The 24,233-nt window shown below is 43.6% G+C and overlaps 1 protein-coding gene across 4 annotated transcripts in view; it reads left to right on the forward strand.

Annotated features, from left to right (window-relative positions):
• The window catches only part of svep1 (sushi, von Willebrand factor type A, EGF and pentraxin domain containing 1), a 108,151-nt gene that overhangs the window by 81,916 nt on the left and 2,002 nt on the right, over window positions 1–24,233 (forward strand). For 3 of the 4 annotated variants that reach the window (XM_031756821.2, XM_039609773.1, XM_039609775.1), the window contains 29 exons: window positions 126–214; window positions 1,723–1,819; window positions 1,910–2,023; window positions 2,256–2,369; window positions 2,451–2,652; window positions 3,037–3,194; window positions 3,628–3,826; window positions 3,921–4,096; window positions 4,241–4,365; window positions 4,473–4,602; window positions 4,709–4,879; window positions 5,991–6,164; window positions 6,290–6,409; window positions 6,493–6,669; window positions 8,188–8,272; window positions 8,370–8,561; window positions 9,197–9,364; window positions 9,873–10,545; window positions 10,636–13,346; window positions 14,171–14,405; window positions 14,615–14,770; window positions 15,249–15,312; window positions 15,966–16,142; window positions 16,238–16,414; window positions 17,383–17,565; window positions 18,702–18,872; window positions 21,230–21,325; window positions 22,415–22,510; window positions 23,761–23,854. In XM_031756821.2, the coding sequence (XP_031612681.1) occupies window positions 126–214; window positions 1,723–1,819; window positions 1,910–2,023; window positions 2,256–2,369; window positions 2,451–2,652; window positions 3,037–3,194; window positions 3,628–3,826; window positions 3,921–4,096; window positions 4,241–4,365; window positions 4,473–4,602; window positions 4,709–4,879; window positions 5,991–6,164; window positions 6,290–6,409; window positions 6,493–6,669; window positions 8,188–8,272; window positions 8,370–8,561; window positions 9,197–9,364; window positions 9,873–10,545; window positions 10,636–13,346; window positions 14,171–14,405; window positions 14,615–14,770; window positions 15,249–15,312; window positions 15,966–16,142; window positions 16,238–16,414; window positions 17,383–17,565; window positions 18,702–18,872; window positions 21,230–21,325; window positions 22,415–22,510; window positions 23,761–23,854 (7,324 nt within the window). The remainder of the gene's footprint in view (window positions 1–125; window positions 215–1,722; window positions 1,820–1,909; window positions 2,024–2,255; window positions 2,370–2,450; window positions 2,653–3,036; window positions 3,195–3,627; window positions 3,827–3,920; window positions 4,097–4,240; window positions 4,366–4,472; window positions 4,603–4,708; window positions 4,880–5,990; window positions 6,165–6,289; window positions 6,410–6,492; window positions 6,670–8,187; window positions 8,273–8,369; window positions 8,562–9,196; window positions 9,365–9,872; window positions 10,546–10,635; window positions 13,347–14,170; window positions 14,406–14,614; window positions 14,771–15,248; window positions 15,313–15,965; window positions 16,143–16,237; window positions 16,415–17,382; window positions 17,566–18,701; window positions 18,873–21,229; window positions 21,326–22,414; window positions 22,511–23,760; window positions 23,855–24,233) is intronic. The other variant, XM_039609774.1, reaches the window with a different exon arrangement.

Genomic DNA, 24,233 nt, shown 5'->3' on the forward strand with positions numbered 1-24,233 from the left:
ATAGTTTTTGTTCAGCTGGATCTCGAACGTCTGCCAGTCTGGTAGCAAAGGGAAAGATCCTCGCTGTGTTTTTCCACCTTGTCTTTGCTTACACTGTCTGCATTTTCTCTGGGTGTCATGGTCAGGCTTTGGCTCCAGCTTTCTTCCAAAGGAGGAGAGCGTCACTGCAGCTCCCGAGGTGGAGGTCATTGATGAATACCAGTCCAGCAGTCAGGTTTGTCTTTGTCTTGTAAAGTCCCACACTTTACCATTAAAAAAGCCCTGAATATCCACCCCACCAGGCTGTCCCACAGTGACTGGAGAATGTCGTGCAAACAAAATTATTGCAACTGTATGTAAATTTAAAGGCAACTTGCAATCTCATTGGCTTTAAATGGTTTAAAGATGAGGACCAGGTCTACGATCACTGCAGTCAGTTTTTGTCTTCAAATCAACCTTGAGTCTGTTATATATTGGTGTTTGAAAGGTCACGTTGGCAGGTAAACACAATTTATTTGTTATAATACAGTAATTCACTGTAATAAATAATCAAAAATCGCAATTCTGTTGCCATCTACATTCACAAAGACTCACTTTAAACTGAAAGTCCAGGCAGAGCCTCACAGATTTAAAACAGCAACTCAGAAAAAGTGATGTCGTTGGAGCAGGGCGGTGATTTAACTGTAAAAGGAGACAGGCGTTATATAAAGAAATATAACCGGAATACAAACACTCAGCAGAGATTGGAGTCGAGTCCAGTGCAAAGAGATGCAGATGTGTGATTATCATCAGCGCAGATTGCCTCAGAGTAATTACACTGTGTTGGCAATCTGCGTGTTTATAAATTAGGCAGCGGTTATTTGCAAACCTTTGCCAAACTGTCTGTGAGCATTTGCAGTTGGTCTGATTGTCGATTGACAGGAGACAGGTTGGCTAACACCAGGTGAGCTGTGCAGTCGCTCAGTAATTGCTTTGCACGCTCAACCTCTTCTTAACCAATCATCAGGCAACCACTGATTTTTCTAATTTGCAAAGATATTCCTTGTTCTAGTTTTGTGTAACTGAACAATTAGGATCCATTTGGAGCTCTGCAGATTCTGCATGTACTCGTAGAAAAACAAAAGCCTGTTAGTCTAAATATGGATTTGCACTTGATTCCTGTTGAATGAACCGTTTGTCTGCCTCCCATTCTATTTTTAAGTACTCGAGAAACCACAAGTAAGCCCACAGTATGAGAGCGAAGAGCTCTAATGGGGTGATATGGTAATATGAGCTCATTAAGATAAGATGGGGCCTGATTATTCAACACCTTGTAGGACTTTTTAATTCGACAAAGCTTGTCTAGTCTTAAAAACTAAAAGCTTTACCTTTCTTACATCCGCATGTGTGAACAACCTGAAATTGCAGGGACCTCAGGAGGGTTTGAACCCACAACTTTCCTGTTTTAAGCCAGCAGTGAAACATCTGGACCGTAGTGTCTGATACCGAATGAAGTTAGCTTTTCATTAAACTTCAATAAACGAAAGAAATGGCAACACTTTAATGTCTAAAAGTCAATATTTCACCTAGCTTCTTTTTGTATTTGGCTGAACAGAGACTGTCTCCTATTACTGCACCTTTTACTGCTTGAGAACTGCACACATGCTTTTTCTTAGAGTATTTAGTGTAGAGTTTAGGATAACCATCTAATGTTAACATATTTGAGAGGACTTGACATCATTGTTTCATCTGCTCTTCCCACAGGTTTTCCACGAGTGCTTCCTGCATCCGTGTCAGAACAAGGGGACATGTGAGGAGGTTGGAGCAGGATATGTGTGCACCTGCATGCCCGGGTTCACAGGTAGATCATCCATCAGTAGATCAGTGATAATGATTGATTCTCATGTGACTTGTGACAAGAACTGGATACACCTTCTGATTTCATGGTCAGGTGCCAAGTGTGAGATTGACATAGACGAGTGTAACTCTGCTCCCTGCCAAAATGGAGGCCTGTGTAAGGACGGCATGGGAGACTTCCAGTGTCAGTGCAAGCCTGGATTTTTAGGTAAAGGGACCTTTGAGTTTGTAGCTCAGTATGCACAATACTTAAAACAAAGGTTGGCAGGTTAGGGTCAGTGATTATTTCAAGGCCTTGGAAGTTTAGGTTTGACTTGCAAGTCTCTGACTGCACATTTTACAGAGCTATGACAGCGATACACTGTGATATTTATATAATATACTCTATGTGCAACATCAGTGTAACTCATGTTTGTGCTTATTCTCCTGCTGTGTCTCAGGCTCCTTGTGTGAAGCGGAGGTAAACGAGTGCCACTCCAACCCGTGTCTCAATGAAGGCGTGTGTGTGGACGAGGTCAACAAGTTTGCCTGCAGCTGTTCCACGGGCTTCACAGGTTGCACACAGACTGACGTAACAATAACAGTTACATGTAGTGTGTAACATCAGATAACTCTTCATGATCAAATGTCAACAGGATCTCGCTGTGAACTGGAAATCGACGAGTGCCTGTCCAACCCCTGTTTAAACGGCGGCGTGTGCGAAGACATGACCGGTGGTTACACCTGTAACTGTGCCGTTGGCTTCTCAGGGGACAGCTGTGAGATCGACACTGATGAGTGTTACAGCGCTCCCTGCCTGAATGGAGGCTCGTGCCTGGATGCTGTGAACAGTTTCAGGTAATAAACGTCCTGATGGAAAGCAGCAGCAGAGCAATGGGATCTGCTGCTTAAAATAAGCAGTACAGGAAAGAGTCCTCATTTCTGATTAGATGTTTTGTATCTGCGTGATGATTGATGTGGTTAATGCATGTATGAATGTATATATTCCAAATGTTTTTAGATCCACTGTGTTCAAAATAACTAATAACACTTTACAGTTACACTGGGCATGGCTATGTCACAGCAAAGTCCATTTCTGAAGCGGCTTTTTGCCTTATGTCTGTTGTTAGTGTGAGTACCACGAAGCTGAAACAGGCAGAGTGTGGTAACTTGTTGTGCTGTATTGTTAAAGACTGCAAATAAGAAGTTATTGTACACGCTTGTCTTCTTCCTCTGTGTCAGATGTCAGTGTGTGGAGGGCTACCGAGGCCGGCTGTGTGAGGTGGATGTGGATGAGTGTGATCCTAACCCCTGTGTAAACGGGGCCAGCTGCTTAGATGGTCTGGGGTCCTACACCTGCCGCTGCCTCCCTGGGTTCAACGGAACCAGGTGTGAGACAGGTACTATAGGCCAGATGGCACATCACCATGGCAACTCTAGACGGAGGAGGACAGGGAAAGATATAATTCATGTGAAATGTTTCAGCTGTCAGTTACACCTGACTGTGTCTGTCAGAGTAATGGGTATTCATTGGTTAACCCCGGATAGCCTTTTGTCTTTGGCATCTTCGTCTGGACAAGTGGTGAAGATGATGGATGGAGAATTTCATGCAACTATAAAGAAAAATATTAAAAAAGTGTTTTAAAAAATAGGCTAATAACAAATTTTCTTTCTTTGGATTGCTAAAATTTTAAATAAAACACCATGTTTTGAAAATATTTTTGGATAACTTTTGAGCTTTTTATAAGAGAGCAGTAACTAGATCTTAAAAAACTATATTTATTTTGCATTTTTAAGTTAAATGAAATCACCTTTTCTTCTCTGTCCTGTCAGAGATGTCCTCTGCCTTCAACCTGGACTTTGAGGTGTCTGGCATCCACGGTTATGTGATGATGGACGGAGTGATGCCAGCGCTGACCGAAATCACCTGCACCTTCTGGATGAGGTCATCTGACACCACTAATTATGGCACACCAGTGTCCTACGCTGTGGAAGGCAGTGATAACGCTTTCCTTCTAATAGACTACAACGGGTCAGTGAAGCAGCGAGATTCAAGGGGCAGACGTCTTTTTTAAGTATCACTTTCACTTCATGGTTTTTTTTCTTTCTTTCTGCCGTTGCCACAGGTGGGTGCTGTATGTGAACGGTAAGGAGCGGATCACGGACTGCCCTGCGGTGAACACCGGTCAGTGGTACCACATCGGTGTGTCCTGGAGGAGCTGGGATGGAGACTGGAGAATCTACATCAACGGGAAGCCCTCAGACGGAGGCAAAGGCCTGTCAGTCGGCACCACTATCCCAGGTGTAGTGCTATCCTCGGCCAAGACAGATGTTCTTTGAAGTCATTAAATATGCAGCATCAGTGATAATTAGCTTTTTCGTTAGCTAATTTAGTAAATAAACAAAAACCCTGGTGATTAACCTCGATGCTCGCTGTCTTCCTTAGCTGGAGGCGCACTGGTGTTGGGTCAGGACCAGGATCAGAGGGGGGAGGGCTTCAACCCTGTCGAATCCTTCGTTGGCTCCCTCAGCCAGCTCAACATCTGGGATCGTGTTCTCACACCACAGCAGGTAAACCGCATTAGCTGATGTAAATTTACAAGCACATATATTCACTAATAGAGGCTCACCAAGGATTTATCGTATCCACCCACCTCCACCTTCTCTGGCTGTACTAGATTAAGGTCCTGGCCAGCAGCTGCCCAGCTTCTCATGTGACCCACAGAGGGAACGTCCTCGCCTGGCCTGACTTTCTCAGTGGGGTGGTGGGCCGAGTCAAAGTAAACCTCAACAGCATTTTCTGTGCCGGTGAGAGAGCTTCACGTGTTTCAAAATTATATTACCTCAAAATTGGAGCTCAGTTACAAACAGGACAAGCAGGTATTAGCCTTCAAGCTTTTTACATTTTCTCCAGACTGCCCCAAGCTGGAGAATACTCTGCCCCACCTCCACGTCTCCACTGTGGATGTGCGTCCCGGCGCTCAGGTGCAGCTGTCTTGTGATCCCGGTTTCTACCTGGTGGGGGAGCCTGTGCTGCAGTGCCAAAATAAAGGAGAGTGGAGTCACAACCTGCCCAGCTGTGAACGTAAGACAAAGACAGGCAGTGCTCAGTCATGTGTTTCCATGGTTTTGCACCTGTTTTAACTGATTTCCTTTGTTATGTCAAGTTTTGAATTGAAATATAATTCAGATTCAGTCTTTTGTCTTTATAAAAGCTGCAGGAGATCGAGTGGTTTTGTTTTAACCTTGTGTGTTATCATGCCAAAATATTCTCCTGGAGACACCTCCACAGTGTAGCAAGACCGTAAAGTTATTTTTAAGGGTACATTCATGCAGATACAGTCACAAACCAAGCGCTTTGTTGTTGATATCAGAATAAACGTGATCGCCACAGCAGGAAGCTCCAGATGTTTGATTTGGCAGGTTTTTGTGCCAGCTGTCCTTCCCGACAAAACATCAAAGGGTTTTTTTTGGCTCCTCTAAAGATCAAGATGGGACTTTCCACCTTTTAGCCAAAGTATAAACACTGCAGCGTGAAACCTCTTACACTCAAAACTAAGGAAAGAACACAAAAGTTTGTTTTGGTTTTTTTGGTTTTTTTACTGGATGAAAAATCTGAATCTATCTGAAGGTAGAAAATATATGGTAAAAACAGCAAATATATCCTCATAAAATGAATAAATGATTCTACCTTCAGATAGATTTTCCATCAAGCGGTGTGTTGTAAAAATATGTTGTGAGGCTGTAACAGTCACATCCTCTGACGCTGCTCGTTGTCTCTGGTAACACTTGATAATATGGCCTGTGATTAAGGGCGTAATTTCCCAATAATTAAATGCAGTTTCATTGTATTTTATTTAAAATTACAATGTAATTATATTTACCTATAAATACTTGAAGGTAGGTTGACTAGAATAAAGTCAGGCTTTTACAGAAAATACACAAATAATTATAGTAGTGTGTGAGGTATTTTTAATATTGAATAATTCCAAGCATTTTACATATAAGGAGACACAAATTATACTGTATACTGTAATTTCATGGTAATTTAGTGAAAAAAAAAACAATATTTCCTCATCTTACATCATAAATACACTGTACTTTACTGAGTGGATTCATCTTTTCTCTTTACATCTTATGGGAGTTTACACCCTTGGCTGTTGGCTGTGTTATAAAGTGTCTTACATGTCTTACAGGTGTGTCCTGTGGACCTCCTCATCCACTGGAAAATGGCTTCTTCCAGGGAACAGACTTCCATGCCGGCAGCTCTGTGGTCTATGAGTGCAATGCTGGCTTTTACCTGCTGGGGGACACCAAAGTGCATTGCACCAACAGCGGCAAGTGGGGAGGAACTTCACCGGCATGTTTGGGTACATAAACAGCTAAAAGTTTTTGCAACACTTTAAATAAAAAATCCTGTTTCTGTTGACTGACAACGTAACAGATAACCCATCTTCCCTCTTTTGTGTGTGTTTTTAATCATATGTGTGTGCAGATGTGGATGAGTGTGCTCTGGGCTCTGACTGTGACGATCACGCCAGCTGTCAGAACACAGAAGGCTCCTACGCCTGCACCTGTATCCACCCATACACTGGAGATGGCAAAAACTGCACAGGTGATATGACAACACAGTCAGGTGACACAAGCAGCTGTTTCCTCCATTCCTTTATAAACCCAGCTGTTCTCGTGTGCGTTCAGAGCCAGTAAAGTGCGAGAACCCTGGGACTCCTGACTTCGGTCGCCGATACGGGAGCAACTTTCTGATGGGCAGCGAGGTTGTGTTCAGCTGTGACAACGGCTATGAGCTGATTGGCTCATCTCAGCTCCAGTGCCTGGAAACAGGAGATTGGGATGATGCTGTCCCATACTGCAGAGGTGAGAGTTGGAGTCATGTAATGCTATTGCGATAAAATGGATGGTGTGATTTACTTCTGTTGCGTCTGATGTGATGGACTGTCAATATTTTATGGAGCTTTTTGGATGCTTACTCTGCAGCTGCGATCCTTAGAGGTTGCTCAGTTTGACCGTCACAGTTTTGCAGCTTCTTCCAAATTTTTGGATGATTTCCTTGTAATAAAAGACTGGAACTTGAAGTTTTCGCTGCATGGATTTAATCTGCAGCTTGTTTGGTTAGAACATGTAACCACAAGCTTCATTAAATGTCTTCAACATGAGATAACTACATACTATAGAATATGATATCACATAGCAAAACACATAAATCTGCATTTACTCGCATTTTTTTCAGTTATATAGTACACAGTGAAATATTTAAATTCATGTAAAAATACTGCAACCATTAAACAGCTTTAATGGCTTCAAAAAAGAGGCTTCTAATGAAAGCATGCTCCTCTTTGATAATAAAACACATTCAAGGTCCACTGCTGTCGGCTATTATCATGCAAATGACTCTTACACTTCAGGAAAACATGCAGACATGTATGTTGTGTATTCATACACACATACACAAGCAAATATACAGCACAAAAAATGCTTTGTCTGATGGCCGGTGTTGTAAAGGAGCAGTTACATACGCAGCTGTCCTTTTTGTTCTCTGGTGTGAAGCAGGCTGAGACGTCTGACCACGTAACCACGTGCGTCTTTGCACTAAGCCACAGTCTTCATCACAGAGGAAGAGGAACTGAATTACTCAGCGTCTGCAGATTCATGTTACTGTAGCTGCCGAGTGTCGGACTGAAAGTGAAACGATTAGATGTGCAAAAGCCACATTTGTGTGCAACAAGTGGGAGAAAAAAACAGTTGAATAAATATTTCAGGAACATTAAAAACACACTCATGGCTCAATATAATGTTATTGCTCTGAGATCTTCTGTACATCTTTGGATCTACAATTGTTATTATGGATTTGGTTCAGCAGCAGTCGTCACAGCAACACTTACTGTAGTCAAGTATTATTTCAGTGTGCGGTTATTAAACTAGACATTATCTTGCCATCAGTGAGGTTCTTTACTTTACTTACCATCTCCAAGTTTTTCACATAACTGCAACTTGAGGACTGTAAAAGTGAATCGTCAGTTTCATGCAGAAATGAGAGAAATTGATCTGCCTGCTTTTCAGTTCCACATCCGTCCTGTTCGTCTCTTTTTGTATTGTAAAGTGTAAAATGAGCTGATCCCAATTTCATCAATAGCAGTTAAAAGTATGAGCATCATGGGGGCACAATAAGCCCCAGATGCCCAATTGACATTAATTTGGATAAGTGGATGGATTCAGAGGCGTCTGTTAACTTGATTCTCAGTGCAGAAATATGTGCACATATTTGCTCCTCACATCAGTGGGCTACACTTGCATTTAGTTATTTAAGTTGTAATTGAGTGTGATAGGTTTAATAAATTAGCAGTTACTAATCATCTCATTAATGTTACGCTCCAGCCCTCTCGTGCCCAGCACCAAGTGTTCCAGAGAACTCCATCATGACGGGAAACAACTTCACCTATGGAAGCAAGGTGACTTTCAGGTATCATCTTCATCCTCTCCAATACCTCGAGTGTCATGTGACATGTGAAAGATTTTTGTTAACATGTGAGTCTGACTCTGTTTTGTCTCTACCTCAGCTGTAAGAAGGGCTTCCAGCCTCAGGTCCCCTATGAGTTCCAGTGTCTCTCTAGTCTGAGGTGGACCGGGACGCCACCTACCTGCCATCCAGTGACCTGCGGGGGTCCACCGACTGTGGAAAATGCAGACTACACACTAAACACCAACACGTACCTGTCCACTGTCACATACACCTGCAATGAGGGATACAGGTATGGATAAATTACCATTAGTACTAATAGTTTTTCACTGAATAAATGTAAATTTTATTATACTTTAAATAGTTTTAATTTGTTGTACAAGTAGGGATGCTGTTTAAGATGTAAATAAAAACTAAAAAAAGAATACTTTCAGCTTTGATGCTTCCTTCCTAGATGTGCAACATGCCACTTCCAGAGGTATTAATGGACTCCAGTAGCATCTGAGATGCAGGCTTTTAAACTGAGAGCTGATAATAAGCTGGAGTGTTCCTCCACCCTTTAGTCTGGATAACGCAGCGTCCATGTTTTCCAAAATCATTTTAAATTTTAATTCTTCTGATGACCGAACAGTTTTCCATTTTCAGTTTACATGTGGCTGCTTCTTTGCTTTAACTTGCATTTGTTGATGGCACAGTAAACTGCACAGTCAGTGATTTCTGAGAAACTCTGCCTCTCTAAGATGCTCGTAATTCCCAATCATGTTACTGACCTGTGGTTGATTAACCTAAATAATTGCAAAATGAGATTTATGAGATTCTGCATTCAGTCTTTAGTTACATTTTTTCAGAATTGGGTGTGTACACCAGGTTTTGTGACTGTAAATGATGTAGAGAGGAGTCTAAACTGAGTTGTATGTCGATACAAAGACCACAGGGCTCCATGGAGGTAATTTGTGAGGCAACAGGGGAGTGGAGCAGGCCTTTCCCTCGCTGTGTGAGAGTCCTGTGCAGCGAGCCCCCGCTACTGGAAAACGCTGTGACTGTGGGAGAGAACTTTGAGCTGGGAAACAAGGTGCACTATGTCTGCAAAGAAGGGTAAATGTGGTTGAAATCTACTCAGTTAATTTGTTTTTAAAATGTGTTAAAACTAAATACTTAACACCTGTTCATTCCTCTGCATGATCGTTACTGTCAATGGCATGGTGGCTTTTAAGCACAGCTAAAACAAAGAATTCATGCATTTAATGAAAATGTAACATCAACTGTACATAAGGATAAGAAATGAGCAGTCCATCGAGGCTGAAAAGCCCCACCACAGCATGCATAAACAGGATCCAGAGAAACTGAAATTTCCTTGAGAACAATAAGATGACGTCTCTTTTTTAATTTATTTCTATTTGATATATATTTCTGATGATATGAATCAAAATACTACAAAAAAGATTCCATGATCCAGATTTGATCCATTTGAGCAATCCGGTTAAGGGATAGACAAACCAAAGCAAGCATTTTGCAGTTTCTTTGACATACCTTTGCATGTTTTTCTAAATTATTATGATTTGGGGTTTTTTTGCTCATTGCTTTTGGTCTCCTTCCTGTGCAGATACACTCTGATTGGCCCGGAGACCAGAGAATGTCTATCAAGTGGCCAATGGAGTGAAAGCACGGCTCAGTGCGTCCCCCGTTCCTGCGGCCCCCCACCTGCCATCGACCACGCTGAACCCTATGAGACTCACAAGCTTTTCGGAGACACCGCTAACTACTACTGCACTGACGGATACATAGCCGGCAACAACTCCAAGATGGTTTGTAATGCTCAGGGCATGTGGGTGCCACCTGATGGCATGGAGGCGCCTCGCTGCATCGCAAACTTCTGCCTCCGCCCACCTGAACTACCACATGCGATTTTAGATTCGGTCAACAAACCAAAATACGCCAGCAACTCCGAAGTGAGTTATAAGTGTGAAGAGGGCTTCATGCTCAACACCACAGCCACACTCAGATGCCTGATGGGAGGAGAGTGGGAGCCCTTGCCCTATGATATCGGCTGTGTGCCGGTGAGGTGCTCCAAGCCTGAGAGCATTGATCAGGGCTATGTGATTGGGACAAATTACAGTTTTGGAGCCGTGGTGGCGTATAGCTGCTTCAAAGGCTTCTTGATTCGAGGGGAGAAGAGAAGGACCTGCAATGGCAATGGAGAGTGGGGAGGAGCTCTGCCTACCTGTGTACCTGTGTCCTGCTCGCACCCCCCATCCCTCAAGAACGGATACTTCCAGGTTAGCCATGGAAACTGAACGCACTTAAAGAGTTCTCTTATAAACATAAAAGCAAAGCACATGATATGTCCCATTTTTGTTCCCCTGTAGGTCAAAGGTCGGCTCACTTACAACAGCAAGGTGATGTATGCCTGCAACGCAGGCTACAGACTGATTGGACGACCGGAGCGAGTTTGCCAAGCCAACCGTCAGTGGTCCAACCAAGACCCCCCCACCTGTGTCCTTCTGACCTGTGACCCTCCTCCTAACATCGTCCATGGACACTACAAAGGCTCTGACTTCCAGGTGGGCCGTAAAGTGGTGTATGTCTGCGATGAGGGTTACGAGCTGGTCGGGGATGCTACCTGGACCTGTTTGAAGTTTGGAAGGTGGGATAAGACGAGACCTCCGCGTTGCTCGCCCGTCCAGTGCCCAGAGCCACCACTGGAGGAGAACCACCTGGTTCTAAGGGGCCTGGACTCTGAATCAGGAACAGTGGAGTTATCCTGTGAGGATGGCTATGTCCTGGAGGGGGCTCGGTTCCTCCGCTGCACCCCGTCACAGGAGTGGAATGACACCTTTCCGGTGTGTAAGCAGGTATTTTGTGATCCGCCGCCTTCGGTGCCGTTTGGTGGCCCTTCCAGGTCTTCTCGCCTGTTGCCATTCAGCTCTGTGGTGACCTACACGTGCATAGGTGGCTTTACTTTAAGAAAAGAAGGCTCTGTGTCCTGTCTAGCCAACGGGCAGTGGAGCAGTCCTTACCCAGAATGCATCCCGGTTGAATGTCCTCAGCCTGTAGAGATTTCAGATGGTATTGTTGATGTCCAGGGACTGATGTACCTCAGCAAAGCACTGTATAGTTGTAAGACTGGATATAACTTAGTAGGTAACTCCACCATCCTCTGTGGGGAGAAGGGACTCTGGATTGGTGGGGTGCCTTCTTGCCGCCCAATTGAATGCTCAATCCCTAAACAGATAACCAATGGAAAAGTTGTCTACACAAAACTTCAGTTTGACCACAGTGCGACCTACTCCTGCAACCGTGGTTACCGCCTCCAAGGCACAGAGACTGCTAGGTGCCTGGCCAGTGGGGAGTGGGACATCGAGCCACCAGCTTGTGTGCAGATATCCTGCACACCACCTCAGCCAGTTGAAAACGGCTTTGTGGAAGGCCAGGACCACAGTTATGGTGTGACTATTTTCTACAGCTGTTTTCCTGGCTTCCAGCTCGTGGGTCAGGACCATCTAACCTGTGAGGAGTTCGGCTGGTCGAGCTCTGTTCCTGTCTGCGTGCCCTCGGACTGCGGGCTGCCTCCTCACATTGACTTTGGGGAGTATGTTAGAGTGACAGAGCTGGGAGGGAGATTTAACTCTAAAGACACTGGAAGACTGGACTTGAACTTTCTTCATGGGACACTGATTGAGTACCGTTGCCACCGTGGATATGACCTCACAAGCGAGGTCAGGCTGGTGTGCCAGGAGGACGGGGGCTGGAATGGGACAGCCCCATCGTGCGTGCCAGCGGAGTGCCAAATACCGCCTGGTCCAGAACACGGCTGGATGAATGTGACTCATGCCTCCCTCGGGACTACGCTCACATATACTTGTGATGAAGGATATGAGCTGAAGGGGGAGCCTGTGAGGCAGTGTGTGTCAGGTCGAGTGTGGACCACTGATGCCCCAGTTTGTCAACCTGTTTCCTGTGGTGATCCAGGGGCTGTGGATAATGGCACAACACAGGGAGGTGATTTTGTTTATCCTGAGGTATTACACTTTCAGTGTAATCCTGGGTTTGTCCTGAAGGGCAGCAGTACTATTACCTGCCAGGCAGACGGAAAGTGGACTGGGCTGAAGCCACAGTGTGAGCCCGTGTCCTGTGGTCCTCCTAAAATCCCCGGAGATATCACATTTAAAGGCACAGAGTTCACCTATAATAACAAAATAGAACTGAGCTGTCAGCCCGGGTTCATCTTAAAAGGAAGGTCTCCAAGCATCTGCCAGGCTGACGGTACCTGGAGCCACAAGGCTGTTGCCTGTGTATCAGCCCGCTGCGAGAAGCCCTCCCCAATACTGAATGGTCGCATGTTGGGGTCAGAGTTTGGCTACAGCAGCAAGATAAAGTATGAATGTGATGAAGGATACACGCTTAACGGGGATTCTACACGTGTCTGTCAGTCGGATGGACTTTGGGACAAACCGGCACCCCGTTGTGACATCATTAGTTGCGATCCTCCTGAGGACATCAGTCACGGCTATGTAAACGGCTCCAGCTTTAACTACGACGACATTGTGGAGTACGTGTGCTTCGATGGCTACGAGGTCGTTGGCGACCCCATCCTGCGGTGCTCCTCTCAGGGCCTCTGGGTGGGCCCCGTGCCTCAGTGCCAGCCCTGCATTTGCACCCTTCCTGTGGTTAAATACGGAGTGGTTCTCGGCCACGATCGAGCCTGCGGAGACCGAGTGCACTTCCAGTGTAACGACGGCTACAAGCTGCTGGGTCCTTCTCAAGCTGTGTGCGAAAAAGGAGGAGTGTGGAGCCCCGGGGTGCCTGTGTGTAGCCGGGGAAGGTGCACCGCCGCCCCGCCTACAGTTCCTAACGCTGTCTTGCAGGGTGGCAGTGCCAGCTACCCAGAAATGGCTATGTACAGGTGTCGGCCTGGCTACCAGCTAAAGGGGTATGCTTACCTCAGCTGTGGAAGAGACGGCCGATGGGGGGAACCCAGGATACGATGCGAGCCTGTGAGTTGTGGAAAACCACCAGAGGTCGCCAACGCTCGGGTCGTGGGAGATATCTTCAGCTTCCCCAACCAGATCACATATAGGTGAATACTGTCATTATTGGAGTGGTTTGTCTTAAATGAGTTTTCTGGCTCACATAGTGTTTAATGTAAATTCTGTGTATGGACATGTATTTTTCCTGGATCAGGTGAAACTACAATTTTGAAAATAAACTAAGCATTTATCTCCTTGACCTGAAAAACACATTTTCATACACAAAAAGTCAGTATAAGTGCATCCAGCACAGCACTCTGCATCTGATTCATCAAAGAACACATTTATAACTGAAGTACACTTAAAAGATGTATTTCTAATCATTGAAATCATCATTAAATTCATTTTTTTGTTATCATGCACTAAGATGATGTTATAGTTGCATTGAACCAGTATGTTTTTCTGATAAGTTGCTCTTAAAATTTAGTGGGAAACATGCTTGTTCACTCAGGAGAGCATCAAAACGTTTCTCCGTTTTCTTCATTCCTTTGTTTTGATGTGAGTCACAAAAAAGTTGCCATCCCAGAGATATGTGGATTTTTAGCTGTAATGCTCTTACGTATTAAGACATTTTATGCCTCAGCCCTGAAAGGCTGATGGGGTACTACTATCACTCTGCCGGGCAGGCAAGTGGTGTGAACACGTTAACTCGAGAACAAGTCGATGTAGGATTTTGAAATTGATATCTACTAGGAGGCTAAGGTTTAGCACTGGCTGCCACCAGTATTTTTATTCTTATGTTGAATCTTAGAGAAACTGGCTTCATGCTCACAGTAAACAGGATGTTTGTTACTTTCCATTTCTGTGAATGGAATAAAATCCAAGACAGAATGAGTGTACTCTGTGTATCATCATGTGCGTCCTTTGTCTGCAGGTGTGATGATGGATACGAATTAGCCACGCAGACAGCTTCCCTGTCCTGCCAGAGCGACGCCACCTGGTCGAAACACAACGTTCGGTGCCGCCCCACCCCCTGCCTGCTACCCAACAACTTCTCCATCCCCCATCTGGTGATCACTGGGAAGGAGTTCACGCCTGTCGGGGGCACCGTCACCCTCTCATGTCCTACTGGCTTCTACCTGCAGGGGTCAGCGCTAGCAGAGTGTCAGGTAAGAAAGATGTTGGTTAAAGATTTGCTTCTCAGCTTCTTAATGTGAGTTTGACTTTCCTGTTAAGTTATAATTAACCACAGAAAATCCATTATATGAATGCCAGGAACATAAAGTGAAATTGCCAAAGGTTTACAGAAATGAGAATGCCTGTGTGTAACGTCGATAATGCAGCGGTTTCCTGTTCTGCTTTTAAACTGTGTGATAAGGTCGGCGGAAGCTGGTCTCCAAGTATCTCATCGGTTTCCTGTGAGATGGTGATGTGTGAGAAACCGCCCCCTCTTCTTCACGGTATCGTAGAGGGGGACAGCTACAACTATGGAGACTTTGTCATGTACTCCTGTCTGCCTGGCTTTGACATGAAGGTAAAACTCATCCGGTCAAGTTTAGCTTTTTTTTCATCTAGCATCTCTTTACGTGGAAAAACAAATGTAGTTGGTCCTAAACTACATAACAAATGACCACTCAGCTCCTGTATTACTCTACCATTCCCACACTCTGCCTTTAAACAGCCTGCACCCGCTGCACTAATGGCTAACAATGAGATTACACAAAGTCATGTGACTTCTCTTCAGCAATAAATAGGTGTGCGCAGTAACCGAGCCAATAGAAAGAGCTGAGTCACTGTCTTCTTTATAAACTGATACTCTGCACTGCCCAGTTTGGACACTCGATACAATGACGGCCTTTTTTTAATGCAGACAAAGAGTAGAAGCCGCTGACTGCCTTGATAACACTCGCACAATAACATTACTTCATTCTACAGTGAAAAAAGTCAATATTATGGATGTACGCATTTCTGTGTGTTCACCATCAAATATCCTTCTCCCCTTTTTGTCACAGGGAGACTCCATCCACATCTGCCAGGGAGACAGAACATGGAGCGGCACGCAGCCAGTGTGTGTTGGTGGGTTTGTGCACAGATGCAGACAAGGAGGCAGACATGTTTGTAATAATATCGGATATTTAATCTTAATGTTCTATCAGTGATCTTTTTTCCTCTACTAAACTTTGGAACATCCATAAAGTTTATTGACACAAAGATATCCCACACAAAACATCTGACTCTGCATATCATATGCACAGGAAAGAAAGTAAGCAGTAAGTTAGTAAAGATAGGAACACGTTTATTCTGCTACGTTGTTTGTTAGAGATGTCTGTAGTCTCAGCTCCTAACATTAAAGAAACCTTAAAGCTATCTTTAACTGAAGGGAAATGCAAAGAATTTCTCAGTTAACTCTTTCCTCCATCAAGATGATATTTGATGAGCTCTGCTGCACCCTTAATGACGAGTTTTAACTCCTCATCAATAAAGAAGTGTTTTAATGGCCATTAGAATAGTTTCCGGGTTATTCCAAGCGTAGCCCTCACTAGCTTCTGATGGACATGCAGTGATGTTGTTTTGACAGCAGGCCAGAAACCACTCAGTTCATATAAGAGTTTCAAGGTTTACACTTAGCAGGTTTTCAAGGGGTAAAGAGTTCATGTTTTGCAATGTGCTACAGCAGATACATATACTGTATTTTAACACTACCGCACCTTTGACCCCTTTCTTCACAGCGTCCTCATTGCAATCATGTGGGGCTCCTCCCACAGTACAAAATGCACAACCGGCAGGTGAGCCCAGCCCGGACAATGTCACCTATGTGTGTAATCCTGGGCTGCAGCTGGTCGGCCCAGAGACGCTCACCTGTCTGGATAATGGCACGTGGAGCCTGCCAGTGCCTACGTGTGAAGGTATGGAGGTCAGACAGTGAGCAAAAGAAGTGAAAGGACGTCTGTGCATCAAACACGTCTAACATCACGTCCCTGTGGTCTTTCTGTCTTGTCAGTGGTCAGAGGCTGCATCAGCCCCAAACAGATGCTGCACGGTAAAGTGCAGGAACTCAGCCTGAACACTGGGCATGCTCTGAAGTTCCAGTGTGACAATGGCTACAACCTGGTGGGAGATCCTCTGGTGGTGTGCATAGGGGGCAACGCCTGGAGCTCCACTTTCCCTACCTGCCAACGTGAGGACACATTTTTCTAAAGAATCTTTACTGGTTTGCTTTCTGACTTCCTGCCATGTGGCAGCCTGTGGTATCATTCGCTTTCTAACACAGAGGCCTTTCAAAATTCTTTGCAACATCTCTGAGTTTCTTCATCTGTTTCACATTACAACCTGTGACAAGAAGTCACCCCCTCAGCTCCTCTTAGTCTGGCTGCAGTTTCTTGGAATGTGCTGATTTTTCAGTCTTACGTCATGACTGACCCGTGACTTACAGCTGAGAGACATTTCCACATGCATGTCTCTCAGACTTAAGAAGTTATGTAATTCTGTATCCCTGTTGGCAGACCAAAAAAAAAGACAACAAACAAAACATGGTGTATGAAAAATAGTAATAGTGAAAAATAGTAGTGTAAACTAAAGGAAATTAGATGACAGTAAATTGAGCTTTTGACTCCATTTACAAATGTGGAAACGAGAAGTGCAGCAGCCACTGAGCACTCATAGATGGTTGGTGTACGTACAGATTATTGTGCAATACAAACACATTACATAATGCCAGTGCTGCATTTTGTCAGTTTGTTAAGCTGCAACAGATGATGTGACAGGATTGCTCCATGGTCTCAAAATAACCAGACTTTTGTGCAGTGACGTTATATAAAAATGTAGATGCGGTGCATTTTATTGATGTATTGGGGCGGTTTGTAAAGAAGTGTAGTACATTCACAACACAGTTTTGTAACGTTTGTGGGCCCTAGTGTTACATTGGTATGCTAGTATTGTGTAGGAGAAAGATTTAAATGTCTCAGTTGAATCTGCATCTATCATCTGTCACAGTGTCGGCAATCTTCACTAGTACATGTTGTTTCTACTGTACACCGTGACTGCAAACGACCAAGGACTGTTGTATTGCTGAAACACAAACTACATCAGCTGGATAATGGCATCACAAATTTTTAAAAGCATATCCATCATTTCTGTCTGTCGCAGCCAAGACTTGCCCGGCTCCTCCGGGCTGGAAGGAGGACAGCAGCAGGGACAGAGCCAGGCAGGAGTTTCATGTTGGACAGTCGGTCCGCGTTACCTGCCCCAAAGGTCAGCAGGTGAAAGGCAGCAGCACCATCACCTGCAGGTCAGACCAGACCTGGAGCCCCATCAGTTCTGTGTGTGAACGTAGGTATTATTATTTTTTAAAGAGAAGATTGATCCCTTCTGTTCAATCAAGTCTCCTCAGTTGTTGTAGCAGCTTTTTAATCTGTAAGGAATCACGTGTTTGTGATGTGGCATTGAATAAATCTGACAAAACAGAAAAACGTGATTTCATTTGAACGAGTCTTTTCAAAGTGAATAAATATGCCGGGCTTGTCACGTTTGTTAGCAGAAAACTAAATGATTAAATTCGTAAATTATTTCATTAAAGAGGAAGTTTACTGCTTTTAATGTCACTGTCTGTTAACTGTGAACTGCACAGGTTCAGTTCCTTTGTACCATTAATGTAAACCTTTCTGTTATATCATAGTAAACTTACTAAGTTTAGTATTTTTTTAGTGAGATCATGTGATTTACTCACATTTCTATAAGTACTGCAGCAATTAAATGATGTCACTATACTCGCTAGTCAAAACACTGTGATTTTAACACTGCACACCTTTGCATGCTCCCTTTTCTTGTTGTGCTTCTCTACACTTGCATGTCTCAGGTGAAGTGCTGTCTCTCTCTGTTGTCTCGTTGAGCTTTTATCAAAACAAATGAGGCTGCTTCAAACACTGTGTCGGCCCCTGTGTGCTGAACTAATTACGGGCACCTCTGCGGCTTCTATGGCAACCTTTGTCAGATTGTCCTTTGATCATTCTCACGTGCAGTTGTCCTGAATATGCAGCACGGCGGTGCTCATGTTGCTATGGCTCGTTGTATGTGTTTGCATGCTGTTTTGGGGGGTTTTGTCTCCTACGTGCATGTTTATCCAAGTCCCTTTTTGTCCTCAGGGGGATTATCAGGAAGGGTTTTTACCAAATCAAACCAACTGTGAACTGTTTGACACATTTGGATGTGTTGCATGAAAATCACTGTCTCCGGGGCTACTGGGGGATGCAGGAAACACACTGGGTTTAATTTAATAAGCACAGATTTCTCTCTGCGGTGCACATTTTGTACTCACATATGGGGATGGACAGAAGTGTTACAGCGCAATAAGTTTTACAGCCTGGGTTCATTTTACAGTCAGATTGGTGCAAACGTGTCGTTAAAGAGGCAAAGCAGCAGCGTTTGTAGACGGGGTAGCAGTGAATAACTCGTGGGTCGTTCCATAGGGGTGTCCTGTGGCCCCCCACTCCATGTGGCCAACGGGGTGGTGCGGGGGGCGGTGTTCCAGTTCGGGGACGTGGCGGTGTACTCGTGTTATGGCGGCTACACCATGGAAGGCGTCGGAAGGAGCAGGTGTCTGGAGAACGGCACCTGGACGCCGCCCCCCACATGCAGAGGTAGAGCGAACGTGGAACGGCCACTTCCTGCTTCAGCTGACTTATCTCTGTAACTCATACTGCCATGCAGCTTCTCAGCTTTTTAATTCTTCCCTTACCTACTGCTGCTTACAAAACAGAGATTTTAATCTGTGAAGGTCATTAACACGTCTGTGCTTGCACTCTGGTTGCATGGGTACAGTCTATGGAAGCGATATAAGCAGGTTTGCAGGGGTGTTTTCGGTCTCCACCACAGGATCTCTTGTCTTTCTCTGTATCATGACTAGGGCTGCCACAAACGATTATTTTGATAGTCGACTAGTCACCGATTATTTTTGCGATTAGTCGACTAATCAGATCATGCATCCATTGGATGTAAAATGTACAGCTTATTGCACCAGCATGCGTCTGCTCTTATATAACTATCATTAGCTTACAGCTTGAAGTGTTTAAGGTATGTGCTAACTAAAAATAAAGACAAGATGATAGTTTATTACACTTTTAATGAAATTTGCAGATTGTTTCAGTGAAGTTTAATAAACTCAGCCGTCTGCTCCTTGCTATCTAAAATATAACAGGACACCGAGTATATTCTCGAGCATCTCACACTTCTGATAATCAGTTGTCTGCTTGACGCTTATTCATCTGTGCAAAAACTATAACTTTATTTCTCACCCAAACCAATTTACTCAGGAACAAATAAAATACTAAAAAAAAAGCCAAACAATATCATTTTTAAGTTATCTAAGTGATTTCTATATCATGTTTAACCTGAGTAGCGAAAAGACGGTGAGTTTGAAAACGATTTGCCGGGAGTCCGGTGTTCTCACCGACTCTAATGAGCCTAGAAACCCGGCTCGCTATGGAGCTGGTGGGTAACAGACGTCTCCGAAAACGTAGGAGCGCTTTTGAAAATATGTGGTGTCTTGATAAACTGAGCAGATATTTGAGGTTTACACAGCTACATTCTCACCTGAAAATATGTTAAACGTTTATTTTGTGACCCAGAAAGAATAATGAGAGTAATATTAAAACTAACTAGCTGCCGCCATTGTTGACAACTGCGCTGGGCCGCGCTATGAATTCTGGGACACAGTTTCTTCTTCTTCGGGGTTTAACGGCAGCTGGCATCCTTGTACATGCAGTGCTGCCATCTTCTGTTTCAGTCCGTTATTACACTCTTAAATACTACTACTTATTCCTGCGTACAAAGCTTCAAACGACGCGTCGACTATTAAATTAGTCGTCGACGATTTTAATAGTCGACGTAATCGTGACTAGTCGACTAATCGTGGCAGCCCTAATCATGACCGACGGCGCTCTGCTCCGACAGCTCGCCATGAAGTTTATGTGCAAATACATTCAGAAGCCTGGATCCAGGAAGAAAAACCTCACCCTTAAACAAGAAAAACACCTTTGTGACGCTCAACTGTTTTGATTAACTAGGCAAGAACTAGTCAAGGCGCTATCATGCCGGGGTTTTCTTTAAATAATTAAATTATTTAAAGGAAAATCAGGCATGTAGAACATCTGCAGATTAAGCTTTAGCGTAACATCTTCAGGATTTTAAGAACCAGTTCAGTTTACAGTTTTATTCTGAGTAAACATGAATCACACACGCACAGTTTTGGTATGATGGGAGTGTCAGCTGAACAGGATCCAGGAATTTAGATGTTGGGAAATGTCTTTTCTCAGTCGGTACAAGCAGAACAAAGATATGACCTGCAGGCAGTTTTATTACTGTGCTGCATTTGAATGAGAAAGAAATACTTCACCATACTATCACATTCACATGATAGTTACCAATCTGTCATCACTGAGTAGTCTGCAACTGAATTACGATGTTACGCTCTTTAATAAACGTCACTCTGAAAAAATGAGTTCACTGCTGTACATAAAATAAAGAAAAGGGTAAAAAAAAAATCAGTAGAAAGGTCACATTTGAAAGAAAAAACATGAAAACAATCATATCAGCCTGAAATCAGGTTCCTGTTGATCAAGTACAGATACTAAAGCAGACAGTCAAACCACTGATTGGGCTCCACCCTGAATCCCTTTGTGAAACTCAAATTCAGATGTTTTACATATGAAATATGAAAACAAAGGCTGGATCCAGGCTAAGCTTCCCTGAACAGCTGCTGAGTTTGTGCTCTTTCCTGCCTCCCTGCACACACTGTTGCTGTCCTGATGTGTTTGTACTTCCTTTGTTTGCGTGCGTGAGGTTAAATGGCCATTTTTGTTGAGTGTCTTCTTCACTGTATAGCTGCACGTCTGGCTGTGTGAGATATGCTCACAGAATAGTAACTCGGTGTTACAGGAACCATTTCTCTGATCTTAATTTGATATCTTTGTCTGTGTGTGTTTGTCCTCTCCCTAAGCGGTGTGCTGGCTACAGTGTCAGAACGGAGGTGTGTGTCAGCGGCCCAACACTTGCTCCTGCCCCGAGGGTTGGATGGGTCGCCTCTGTGAGGAGCGTAAGTATTTAATCATCTTAAAAATGTTTAATTCTCCCTTTTCACGCCCTGACCGTGATCCTCAGTGTTTTATGGTCAAGCAAAGGCTAAATTTTGCAGATACTGGAGCACAGAGAAGTGTCTGTTTGTAGCTGAAAAATGAATTCTCTCTGGTTTAACTACACAGTCCAAATGTTTTTATGTGATACCAGTACTTAATCAGAAGAAATAAAACAGAAATTGTGGTGCTAAAAAGCAATGTATGAGGGTCTTACACAAGACATGCAGCTCACAGCTGTCAGCCAACTTGTCTGGCTGTGGACTGATTTTCAAAATGTCCCACGGTGGAAAAGAATGGTATTTGTTGCATGTTCACCTAAACTAAAAGTTATATATGTATGTGTATATGTGTGTATATATATATATATATATATATATATATATATATATATATATATATGTATATGTATATGTAGTGAGTCACCAAAAACCAAAACAATCGTTATGAAACTGTCACACTGGAATTAATCAGAAGGCTTTTAAACATACTGATTAATAAAGATGAAATGGCTTTAATGGCTAAGCTGTTATTTGATGGATTGCTATGAAGGTTTTTTCTGACATTCATTTTCTCCTGAGGATCAGTTTAAAGTCATTTGGAAATCCTATCTGTGTACCATCGGGTGTTTAGCCCAACCCAGCTGTTGGGCAAGAGGAGCTTTGGAGCACCCTTAAACTTTCATTTAGCAACATCATCAAGACATTTTGATTTATTAGTTAAGAACAGATACCTGGAAAACTACCTGACCGACCATCAGCCTCAGCTCCACTCTGTGTTAGTGCTAGTTAGCAAATGCTACCATGCTAACATGCTAAACTCTTACAGGCTAGATAAAACATGCAAGCCAGAACATTAAGTTCATTTCTTGTAGTATAAGTGATGCTGCAGTTTTTGACCTCTTCATCTAGTTTTTTTGTCCACTTTATATATATCATGTCAACACGCTGAAGCTCCACACTGACCGCATGTTTGAGATGGTTTCAAAGAGAGAGGTTCATGGTGATCTTAAATACCTGCCTCCTAACGCTCTCCTCTCCTTTTCATAATAGCCATCTGCATCCTGCCGTGCCTGAATGGAGGGCGCTGCGTGGCCCCCTACCAGTGCGAGTGTCCCACCGGGTGGACAGGCACGCGCTGCCACACCGGTGAGTTCATGTGTCAGTGAAGCGTTCAGTGCTTACGTATGTACGCAAGTAAATCTCAGCAGGGTTCCCGTTACAGCAGGATCATCATCATCCTAGCAACACTTAGCCCAGAGGATTTCTGCCTCCTGTAGTTGTCTATTTATTGTTAATAAGTAACCTGCTTATATATAAGCTATCATTAATTTGGTGATCTGTCTCCTGTAAGTATTTGTGGCGGAAAATTTTATACCTGGTAACAATCTAGCATGATTATGGGCTGTGTGTTTGTTTTTTTACTGCTTTGCACACTTATAAGCCATTCTCCTATAATCTTACTGGAAAACCTCCAGGGTGACATTTATTGTCATATGCTAGCTCAGTTTACGGTCATCCTTAACGTGCATATCTGCAGTCGTAGCAACCCAGAATGAAGGAAACACCATCGGACACCAAAATTTAGCAAGAACCGTACAAAGAAACTAAAGAAGCATTGCCATGATTACGAAGGCTTTATAACAAATGTCCTACAGTTGGGTATACGTCAGTTTATGACCTCCACCAAGGAAGTTGTGGTTTTCGTAGTGCTTGCATGAGTGAGTCTGTCTGTAAATGCGGTAGCTCAAAAAGTTTGAGTGAATTCTGATAAAACGTTGTAGGGGTGTAGAGTGGGGTCATGTTAGTAATCCTTTCAAATCTGGCTGACATCCATCGAGCTCTTCAACGTCAACTTATTGATTTATTGGCCAAAAAATCACAAAAAGCCTCAAAACTTAAGAACGTGTTGTATTGCCAACATATATAAAGTAGTTTGTAAAGATTTAAACATATTATACCCCATTTGACCTCTGGCCTTTCCTTCAAGGTCAACTGATTGATCTGAAGGTCAAAGTGATAATAATGCTATATAGAGCTGTTTAAAACTGTCAGGCATATAGGAAATGATATATGGGGATAATAAATATCACATTACTTTATTGTGACTGTGTTATGTACATCATACATGTACAATGTTCCTGAGTAACATTTAAACAAGCTTTAATGAACACTGAACTCAATCCTGCATGTGTACTGTTAGACAAACATCTTTATCTTTTAATTTTATTTCTTTATTGCTCAGACTGAGCTGTCACAGCAGTGTTAATGTTTGTAGAGTGCGAGCTGACTTCATGGTTATAAAAGATACATTTCCCCCAACAATTATCTGTTGGGTTTCCTCATCAGACACCATACTGACGATTTCTGTCTCGTCTTTCTGCCTGACTTGTCCACAGCTGTGTGTACGTCAGCTTGCCAGAACGGAGGCAGATGCATCAGGCCGAACAGGTGTAGCTGCCCTTCAGGTTGGATCGGACACAACTGCTCCAGGTGGTTAGACACACCCACCCGCACACTCGTGACATATTAGACATTATCAAACTTCCAGACAGGATAAAAGACCAAAAAAGAGAAAATATCCGGTGAGCAGCAGTTCTCTGAGTGAAAATGCCTTGTTGATGTCTGGGTACAAAGTCCAGACTGCTTTGAGGTGATAGGAAGCAACAGTCATTCAAATAACCACTCATTACAACCAAAGTACACAGAGGAGCATCTCTGATAGCACAGCACGTTGAGGGTTGAAGCAGATGGGCTACAGCAGCACTTCAGGCTATTTTCTTGGCACAATTTGAGCCGCTGAGTACCAGCTGCTTTAAACACCACAGCCTGGCTGAGTATTGTTGCTGACCATGTCGACCTGTTTATGACC

Source organism: Oreochromis aureus, linkage group 3 (genome assembly GCF_013358895.1).
Source record: "Oreochromis aureus strain Israel breed Guangdong linkage group 3, ZZ_aureus, whole genome shotgun sequence".
NCBI lineage: Eukaryota > Metazoa > Chordata > Actinopteri > Cichliformes > Cichlidae > Oreochromis > Oreochromis aureus.